The following is an 11,112-nucleotide window of genomic DNA, read 5'->3' as shown; positions in this document are numbered from 1 at the left end:
TAATCTGTTTGTTGTGAATTACTTTAATTGGATGTGTTTCACTTAATTTTAAATTTTCAATAATTTTTGTCTTCATTTCTAGGGTGTAGGAGAACAATAGATTAAAGATTTATTTTGCTGTTTCACTTTTTGTCAGCTCAAATTTTATGGGTAGTTAATTTTTACTTTGTACATCCCTTGAAGCTGATAAAATAGCTATCAGTAAATTAGAGAAATTGAGTTAGCAATTATAAAACATTAAAATAAATGAGGGAGGGAGGGAGGGAATGCATATTGGAGGCATTGAGTTGAAGTATCTCATTTCAACTTTTCTGTTCTGTCTGCTGTATGTTTAACACTAATTGATTTTATTAAGAGCCAATTGGACCTGATCTCATTTATGCTTTTTAATGACACAAATCCAGTTGTCACATCTCTGAATTTTGTCAGATGATGTATATTTTTATACACAAACATATATTTTGGTTAAGATAAGTAATATTGTAAATAGTTGGCTAATAAATAATTTACTAATTGAAAATTAATTAATAATTAACGATAATTTATTTTAAATTATTATGCACCATTAATGCTATTTAAATACCTATTCTGTTGACTGGTGGCACAATATGGTATTCAAACGTCATATGTTACAACAAAGTTTGTGAGTGCAGTTCTAACAAAAGTATGTGGGTTTGCATGGCAATGATCTTTGGTCTTTCCAGATACACTTAGAGCTGTTGTTTGAATAACTCAAAATAATGGAGAAGATAGCTGGAAGATGACTTGGTCATGTTTACTCAAAATGTTAACTCTAATCAGCAACAAGGGTTAACTGATAGCTCTTGTCACTGATTAGAGTTTTTTGATTTTACTTCACATTTCTCTTGGCACTGGTAAAATAAGTGCAAACAACAAATTATGTAATTCAGAATGGTTGCATGGCCAACGTGAATGCACATCTGTAGACATTCCTGTATATCAATATCTTGCAAAATGTGAAGTTGATTGTCAGGAAAGAAGGAGTTATTTTCTGTAATTGCTGTCTAACCTTGTTAAAAAGTTGTCAGTCAATGGTAGTCTCATGGCTGTTGATCTACTACTAGGTACCAGAACGCACACACGGACATATACACTCGCACACATGGGCACACACGCACATAGGCGGCACACGCACATTGGCACATACGCACATCGGCGGCACGCGCACATGGGTGGCAGGCAGGCGCACATGGGAGGCAGGCAGGTGCACATGGGGTAAGATGTTCAACTTCATTAGAATGTTCCTTGTGCCATTGAGTAACAACTTCAGCTGTGTGAATTGGTGCATTATCATCCTGAAATATTGCTTTTCCCTCCTGAAACACTTCCGCAACCATAGGATGAATTTGATCAGATAAAATCCTTAAATAGTCTTGACTATTAATTCTGCTATGAAGGGAAACCATTGGGCCAGTGGATTTCTAAGATATAGCCCCCCCCCCCTCCCCACCATCACAGATCCTCCTCCATGTTTAACAGTTGGAAGAAGGCAGTCTGGGTCAAATGCTTCTTTTAGCTGTTTCCACACGTATACTTAGCCAGTGGCCGGAAATAAGGTAAAGGATGACTCGTCCAAGAAAATAATATTTTTCCACTGCTCTAGGGACCAATTCTGTAGGTTTTTACTCCACTCTAAATGCTTTGCAACGTTTGTTTTTGAAAGTAGTGGTTTTCTGATTGCAGCCCTCCCGTGAAATCTGGCTTTGTGCAGCTCCCGGTAAACAGTTTTAGTGGAAACTGAGTTCTTGAGGTGGTTGACGGTCCCTATCTGAAAATTTTGGTTTTCTTCTGGAGTTTTCTTTGACAAGGAGTTTTTCCCCTCTTTTTTCAAAGGCTGTCATTACTTTCGAGACAGTATGTCTTGATACACAAAACATTTCAGCTGTTTTCATTACGCTAGCGCCTGCCATACGAGCACCAACAATTTGATCTCTTTGAAAGTCCAATAGATCTGTTATTTTAATGAATTTTAATTACCTTTTTCTAATGATATCTGAAAAGAAACAGCAATTTTAGCAAAACATTAAGCAACATCATCATCATCATCGTTTAACGTCCGCTTTCCATGCTAGCATGGGTTGGACGATTTGACTGAGGACTGGTGAAACCGGATGGCAACACCAGGCTCCAATCTAATTTGGCAGAGTTTCTACAGCTGGATGCCCTTCCTAACGCCAACCACTCAGAGAGTGTAGTGGGTGCTTTTACGTGTCACCCGCACGAAAACGGCCACACTCGAAATGAAAAATAAACAAGCTTTTGACAGTTTTATAGATATGTCATAATTATGATACTAGTTGTTTCCACTATTTTGTCCAACCCCTGTATGTCCTCTTTACTTGGATGGGAGAATGGAGGTGGTGGAGAAATACAGTAAAATGTAATTGAAAGCCTAGTCAACCTAGGAAGAAATTGAATCATCTGATCCAAGACTTATAGGCCTTGAAGTCCTTATCTAGTTCAGTATTCTCTTTCTATATTTAAGTAGCTTCTCTTACCTTGCCAGTCAGTACGATTCACAGCACTAACGACTTTTACCAAAAATGATGAAAATCCAAGTCGTTCTTGATATAGTTTCATACAGCAAATACCAGAATTAGAGAGACTCTGACTTTTCACTTTCGAATTCTTCTTGTTACTCTTTCATGATGATGATGATGATAATGATTCTTAATTTCAGTACTGTTTCTGCTCTTTCAATAATATCCCTTTGACAGCAGTATATAGAAAAAAATTTTCATTTTAAAAAAGATTTATTTTTTTTAATATACATTTCAGACTATTATGACATCCAAGAACAGAAAGGCTTCTTTGAAGAGAATTTCTCACATATATACTATATATTTTACGATGTCTTTGTCAATGTTGAGACTGAATTGAAGCAAAGAGGTTTGTAAACTTACACATTGATCTCATTTTGATAATTGCTTTCTTTTTAATCTGTTTCAATTCAATTTTCTTAAGGTAGCTTATATTAAACTTGTTCACAAGCATACAGTAAGAAAAGAAAAAAAATGAAATGCTTAATATAACATATATTGTTAATCTCATGTGCATAAAATACAGTTCAGAAAATCAATTTCTTTATTATATTTCTATCTTTGTAACAGCCAGTAAGTCTCATCGAGAAGAACTTGAAGCTATTCTCCAGATTTTTGAGGTTAGTATTTCAGACTTTGAATGCTTTACTTTTTTTTTTTTTTAAATTCTTGTTTCAGTCATTTTGACTGCAACCATGCTGGAGCAAACCTTAAAGAGTTTTTTTTAGTTGAACAAATCGGACCCCAGGACTTATTCTTTGTAAGCCTAGTACTAATTCTAGCAGTCTGTTTTACTGAACTGCTAAGTTACGGGGATGTAAACACACCAACATCAGTTGACAAGTTATGATGGGGTGGGGTGGGGACACACACACACACGCACACACACACACACACACACATGATGGCACTTATTTCAGTTTCCATCTACCAAATCCACTTGTAAGGCTACAGTAGAAGACACTTGCCCAAGGTGCCACACAGTTGGACTTAACTTGGAACTATGTGGTTGAGAAACAAACTTCTTACCACTCAGCTATGCCTGTGTCCTTGCTTTAATTTCTATTTTCATTTTCTGAAGCCATAGCTAAACATTTGTCTCCCATCTCTAAACAGTTATCCACTTTCAATATTTCTGTCATATAAGCAAAAATTTTTGATATGACTCAACAAGAGAACAAGGGAGCTTTTATGTATGCTGTTTAACCTCTTAACAAAATAGCCAAGTTTTATGCCAAACAGTATTCCTATTGTTTTAAATGATGACAATCACATGTTTTAAGAGTCTTAATGCAGGGGTTTTCAAACTTTTTGACTTGCGGACCCCTTTATATTTCAGGCTTTACCTTAGGGACCCCCTTATAAACGCTTATGAAATTTATACATAAACATTTGCTTAAAATAACATATTTTTATATTTATTTATTTAACAGTATTTAACAAATAGGTTTATTGTCAATTAAAAGATTTCGATTAAAAAACATATATAAAATCAAATTGCCCATAAAAAGCATTTGCTGTCTACGGACCTCCTGTCTTGTCCTTGCGGACCCCCTGTGGTCCACAGACCACAGTTTGAAAACTCGTGTCTTAATGTGTTTCAGATTCAACATAAATCAATAGGTTAGTCCCTGTGTAAGCTGCTCAGCATACTTGTATTACAATTGAGCCAATCTTTGGAGATGGTCCTTAATATTTTAATTGCCATAACCTGTATTTTGTGGGATAGCATGTTTTGATAACACTATTTAATACAAAAAGGAATGTTGCGCCAGAAGATCAACTAAAAGATCACCAAAGCTATCTCTGCCGGATCTGACCTATAGCCATGTCTTCAGTTACTTATCATGGTACTGCTGACTGAAGCAAACAGTCATCAATGACTGCACAAATAGAACACACAACATTCTTCCCAGGCACTTGTCAAATATCTTCACTGATTGGTGGATGCTGTGGTGTTATACTGAGCATTGATTTGGGACTATATATTTAGCTGTCTGGGAGAATAAAGCAGTTTTGAAGTTAAACTTTGAATTTCCTCCTACCCCCAGTAATCAGACTTTAAGATGAGGGCACTTCTAGAATACATAGTAGCTTTGTTAGTGTAGTTGGTGGTTGATTTGTTATTATTGACTACTTCTCCATCAAGTGAAGCTTTGTGTTAGAGAGGCATGCATCACATGTCTCTGGTATGAAACTTCAAGCAATGCGAAAGAAATTAACTTGAACAGTATTTTTTTTACTTTATTAGATACATTCATGCATACATAAGGTATGTTTACATATGTCAGGTATTGTGTGTGTGTGTGTGTGTGTGTGTGTGTGTGTGTGTGTGTGTGTGTGTGTGTATGTGTGTGTATGTGTGTGTGTATATATATATATATATATATATATAATAAATAATAAGTCTAAGGGTAGCTAAAAATTAAGAAATTTCATTACTACCAGTGGTGTAGCAAGAAGAAAATTAGTCAACAGACTATATATTATTCATGTAAAGTACTGTACATTTAATACACTTTAGAGATGCCCATAAAGGGCATCTAACCCGCTAGAAAGAGCAGCCAAGGCTCTGCGCCGCAAAAAAGGGATAATTTCGAAATTATCCCTTTTTTGTGGTGCAGAGCCTTGGCTGCTCTTTCTAGTGGGTTAGATGCCCTTTATGGGCATCTCTAATGTGTATTAAATGTACACTACTTTACATATATATATATACATATACATACATATGTGTATATATGTATATATGTGTGTGTGTGTATATATAAGCAATAGTAATAATGTAGAATATGGTGACTTGTTCATCACCAAAATTTATTTCCTTTATTTTACAATTTCATACAACATATTTTTATGGTTATTACAACCTACATGTGTTTCCACTGCTCAGAGTATGGGCAGTTGCACATGCAACTGGGCATAATTTTCAGTGCAGCTTCATTCAGGGTCTGTCCATTAGTTTGTTTCAAAGTGAAACTAGTTAATTGATAGAACTTGAATGAAGCTGCACAGAAAATTTCTCGGAGTGACAGAAATCGATGTTTCATCATTGTTTTGATTTATCAATGCCAAATATCATTAAGTCAAAACAATGACAAAACATTGATGTATGTCTCTCGGAGAAAGGATCTGATGTGAGTTGTCTTGTTTGACACTGATTTACTTTCAGGTGTTTGTTTTCACCTGGCGCATACAAAATATATTCTCTTATCACTAAAAACTGCAGCTGACCCATGCACTAACAACACCCATACCTTGTGTATGTGTATTCGATTTTGTTTGTATAACTTGGGCTGCTTCTAATTCATATTTGAATATATATATAATATGTACATACATACATAATATATTTATTTACACATACTCTTTGGTGTGTATCTTGTTGAAGTATGTTCTTGGTTTAATATAATCTGTGGGTTACTTATGTTTTTTTTTTTCATTTGTAGAAAATTCTAGTTCTTTTACCTGAGAAGATTCACAAAAAATGGATGTTTCACAATATTGGTAAGTTGTAATAAAACAATTTTCAACCAATTGATGAGCTCTTTGCAATAGTTTTTATAAAGAGTTTTAACACTTCAGTATGTTTTAGTAGTTTTTCTGGTCAGTGAGATGCTTTTTTAGATGTTTGGGTGTGATTTAAGAGAGACGTGATTATTTCTTGCAAATCAAGAGCATAACGGCTCTCTCGTATGTTTGTTTAACTGTTTCTATGTAGTATAGATGTCTTGCATTCACTGTTCTGGATTCAGTCAGTGTTCTGTAACTTTGGTTTCTTAAAGAAATTGATGTGCGATGTGTGTTTGCTCTAGTTAGAATAACTTATTGAATTTTGGTTATTGTTGTTGTAGTAGTGTTATGTGACATTGTTAATTTAGCAAAATAATTTGCAAATAATTAGCCATATAGTTAGCATTCTTGTTTAAGAATAAATTGCAATTATGAATTGTGCTCTTTGTGTCTGAGTAGTACACTAATATTTAAAACTTGGTATACTCTTTACTCTTTTACTTGTTTCAGTCATTTGAGTGTGGCCATTGTGTGCATGTGTGTGTATTAAGTTTTATTTGAAAATTGGACAATTCATTCTCTGTTTAGGTAATCATCATCATTTAGTGTCTTCTTTCCATGCTGGTATGGGTTAGACAGTTTGACTGAAACTGGTAAGCTGGAGAGCTGCACCAGGTTCCAATCTGATTTGGCAAGGTTTCTATGACTGTATGCCCTTCCTAACCAACCACTCCAAGACTGTAATGTGTGGTTCTTGTGTGCTAGTTAAGTGACATCAGCATTGGCCACAACTACGACATCACTTGGCTTAATGAGTCTTCTTAAGTATGGCATATTGCCAAAGGAACTTATCACCTCTGTGAGACCCAATGTTTAAAGGGTGCTTTTTATGTGCCACCGGCATGGATGCCTGTTACATGACACTAGCATCGGCCACGACTACGGTTTCACTTGGCTTGATGGGTCTTCCCAAACATGGCTTATCACCAAAGGTCTTGGTCACTTGTCATTGCCTCCATGAGGCCCAGCATTTGAAGATCATGCTTCACCACCTTGTCCCATGCCTTCCTGGGTCTGCCTCTTCCACTCTTTTTACAGTAGAGAAAATTTTTGTTATTGCTATGATATATCTATTTTATTTAGATCTATACTTTTGTCCAATGATATTAATGTTACATATAAGAAATTGTCTTTTTCAGGTCGAATTATGAAAAAATTACTTCATCCAAAGAATGGGTTAAAGGTAAAATTAGTTATTGTATTTGTATTCTTTCTCCCACATGTTTTATTTTATATGTTACAAATGCAGCATCCTCTACTCACTAATCATCTGACATATTATCCATTCATATGCAAAAATATAACCTCTTTATGAGCAATGGAGAAAAAGACACATTAAGTGGTTTTTCATGACTCTTCTCTTTCCATAGTAGCTAATTTAGAGAGACAGAGGGAGAGAAGGATCTACCTCAGTATTTGACTGGTATTGTATCCATTGACCATAGAAGAATGAAGAGCAATGTTGACCTTTGAAAGGATTTGGTCTTGAGTACAACAATTCAAAACAAATATTGTAAAGCAGTTCTATCTGGCACTCAAATTACTCTACTGATTCACTGTCTAATGCATGTATGCACATCTGTAAATGTATATGAAGTTTTAACATCAGACATCATTTTTAAAGAATTATAACAGATTGCCAGGAGAGAAACTAGGTATCAGGTTTACATAGAAAAGAGAGTAGTAGAAAGTAAGAGGTTTGCCAATGTTCTACTGCAGAAGGATCAAAGGTGTGAGGTGTTCTGGATTGCAAGACTGTGTATTAGAAAAAAATTGAGATGTTGAGAAATTGTCCACTTGCACTTAATGCTTCTGAAAAGACAGTGGCATAGAAATACTACTATGAGAGATTACCTAAATGTGGAGAATGTAAAGCTAGAAAGAGGATCTTCCCAATGTGGACCCAGCAAAGAGACCAGCTATCATCTATGTTTTGCAAGTTACTTGGCAAACTCACTAGTGCTGGAATGGAGTATACTCTTGTAAAGTGGTTGGTGTAAGAAATGGCATGCCAAAGCAGACATTGAAACTTAGTACAGTCCTCTGGCTTATTGCATCCTGTTAAACCATCCAACCATTGCCAGCATGCCTGAGGGACATTGCATGATGATGATTGTGTGTGCACACATATGCGATTGAGTTTGTATTTCCCTCATCTTCACATGTGTTCGCTGGTTGTAAACAATGGCCTTGCTGGTGGTATTGTTTGCTTATAGTCCAGTGTAAAAGCATGTCCAAGCTGTTTGTCATTAGATAGACTGAAAAATTATTACTTCACTTAGTTACAAGTAGGAGGTTTGCAATAGGAATGACATCCAGCAAAAGAAAAGTCTGCCTCTCACCTAACCCATGCAAACATGGAAAAGTAGACATCAAAACAATGATGTGACATTCAGAACAGTTGTAAATATGTTTCTTTGGTGATTAAAAACAGATTTGTAAACCTTATCATTAGTTAATAAATTCCAAGGTAACAGCTTGGAATTTATTAACTGGTGCACATTGTAGGTTGGAAACTGTTAAGTAATTTGAGTTGTTTATGCATTCCTTTGGTAATATTGGTTCCTTACATTGGTACAAGGCTATACCTTTGTATGACAGATGTATAATTGAATGGACTGATTCCAGTACATGCCCGATATTTATTTTATTAACCCTGAGGGAATCAAAGATAAAACTGACCATGGCAGAATTTGAACCCTGAGCATAGAAGTATGAAACAATATTGTTTGGCATTTAGAACATTGTTCTATGAATTCTGTTGCTTCACTGATTTCTATTTCTCCTTTTATGTCTGTTAATTTATCAGTCAGCTTTGCCTTTGATCATTCAAATGATTATAAGTTAAGTAGCAGTAATGTATCAGGATTCTGTCAATTGTAACCCGTCCTCAAGACATTGATTTTGTATTTGAGTTGGTAGAAATAGTAAATCATCAAATTAAATTCTTTCTAACATTTATTTTTGTCTTATGTTCTTAGTTCAGGTTCTGATATGGTCACATTTGCTTTTCACTCCTCTTGAGTTGATAAAATTAGTACCAGTAATAGACCATGGTTGTTTATGTTGGCAATATCCTGAAGAAGAGGCTTCAACATAGTTGCATAACCTTCAGTCTCCCTCATATCACTCTCACCAGCTTAAAAAAAAGAGAGGGATATATTAAATGTTTTGATGATATTTACTTGGTTTTCATCATAACATCTGTTGAAGTTGAATGAATATGAAGTGAGAAAAGCAATAATTGTTTTGGGAATAAAGGAAGTAAGTTAAAAAAAATAGAATAGCTTAGTAATATCACTGGATGTTCAGTTATATCACAGCAGCTGGTAACAGACAGTGAGTGTGAGATGTGGTGAGTAACTGGCAATATCCTGATTTCTGAAATTTCCACTGATGAGTAGGTGCTTGGTTGTAGTGACAGTGATTGAAGAACCTTTGACTGAGAAAGGTGTTACATGACCCAGATTGAAGCCTGAAATATGATACAGATTAGTTTCATGGGTTTCTTACTTTAGTGTTATTTTTATTGTTCAATATTTATCAGTTAATCAAAGTTTATAAAGTAAAAAAAAACAAAAAAAAACCGTCAGAATGTGTATTTGACAGAAGTATTTAACGGAAATAATATGTTTGTTCATATGTGTAATGTGAAATAGCACAACAATTGTTTTTAATGTATTTTTATAACATGTAAGTTTGGTGGCTGTGTAGCTCAGGTTGTTGAAGTAGTAACTTCAAATGTCAAGTGTTTAAAACATCGCCAAAAGTATGTTGTTTGTGAATTTCTATTTGCTTAGTTGAAAATCTCAGTCTAATCTACTTTCAAATAAACTGTCACTCATCTTTTACCATGGTTGAATTGTTTATGTTGGAAAGGGCATTTTGTAATTAAAATTTCTACTTCATTGATTTTTGTAAATATCTGAATTTGGGGAAAAAAATGTTTGAAAGAATTTTTATCAAGCTTTTAATTTTCTTCCTTTCTTAATGAATTCAATATTATTAAGCTTTAGTTTTCTTTCTCTTTTAATGAATTCAGTAAAGTTTATTTTTGTTGTTTTTCCAGCTGCGTCGAGAAGGCATGAGGCTGTTTATCATCTGGTACCAGATTTTGCAGGAAAATGCGTCCGAGGAATGCCACAATGTTTTCCTTTACTTAGTTCCTGGCCTCAGTTGTACTAGTTTAGAGGATGTCTATAGCAGAATGGGCTTTAATGACAGTAAGCTTACTTTTTTTCCTTCTAACTCTGTTTTGATATTTGCTAATTAATAATTGTTTTGAAATGATAATCACTAGAGTTGATGTAAACTGATGTAAACTGTAAACTTGATATTTGTGAAACTCTTAACTATTCTAAATTTAGACTTTGCTGAAAATTATAATTGCTTTCAACTTTCTTGGGTCCTTTGATAAATTTAAGCTTGAGAATATCTTGAAATTGAATTGAATGACTATTAACACCTTGACTGTTGATATTTGAATGCTATGCAAGGGCTTAGATGACTAAGACTTACTTGGCATTTTGAGTACAGTTTGATAGTACTGATTATTTGATTAATTCATCTACTTTGGAATTAACTGAGTTGAATTTTATGATTCCCACCTCCACTTTTAAAGAATTCTGAAGTCAAGGAAGGAAGGTCATTTCATGATTTTTGTCTCTTTACCTATAACTGTGACTGTAACCAGTTTAGCACTGTAATCTGAAATCTACAGTGTCTCTATATTCCATGTGTATAAATGTCCAGCTTGTTACACCTCATTATTTAATATCCCTGTTCCATGCTGGCATGGGCTGGACAGTTTGACTGGATCTGAAGGGTCCAAATACTGCATCATGCTCCAATACTTTTGGTATAGTTTCTATGGCTAGATGCCCTTCACTTCACAGTGTGCACTGGATGCTTTTTTGTGGCACCAGTATTATTGAAGTTGACAAACAGTTTGCAAGACTAAGATTCCTTTCAATTAAGTGGG

At 34.8% G+C, this 11,112-nt stretch overlaps 1 protein-coding gene across 1 annotated transcript in view; it reads left to right on the top strand.

Annotated features, from left to right (window-relative positions):
* LOC106883134 (ral GTPase-activating protein subunit alpha-1) overlaps positions 1-11,112 on the top strand; it is a 289,144-nt gene that overhangs the window by 32,035 nt on the left and 245,997 nt on the right. Inside the window, 5 exon segments of the mRNA XM_089359945.1 lie at positions 2,800-2,910; positions 3,132-3,181; positions 6,008-6,065; positions 7,271-7,314; positions 10,201-10,354. Of these exon segments, the coding sequence (XP_089216071.1) occupies positions 2,800-2,910; positions 3,132-3,181; positions 6,008-6,065; positions 7,271-7,314; positions 10,201-10,354 (417 nt within the window).

The sequence above is a fragment of the Octopus bimaculoides genome, chromosome 11, assembly GCF_046866305.1.
Source record: "Octopus bimaculoides isolate indiv1 chromosome 11, ASM4686630v1, whole genome shotgun sequence".
Taxonomy (NCBI): Eukaryota; Metazoa; Mollusca; class Cephalopoda; order Octopoda; family Octopodidae; genus Octopus; species Octopus bimaculoides.
Note: the sequence above shows the minus strand (reverse complement) of the source record. Positions and strands in the feature narration are given on the sequence as shown.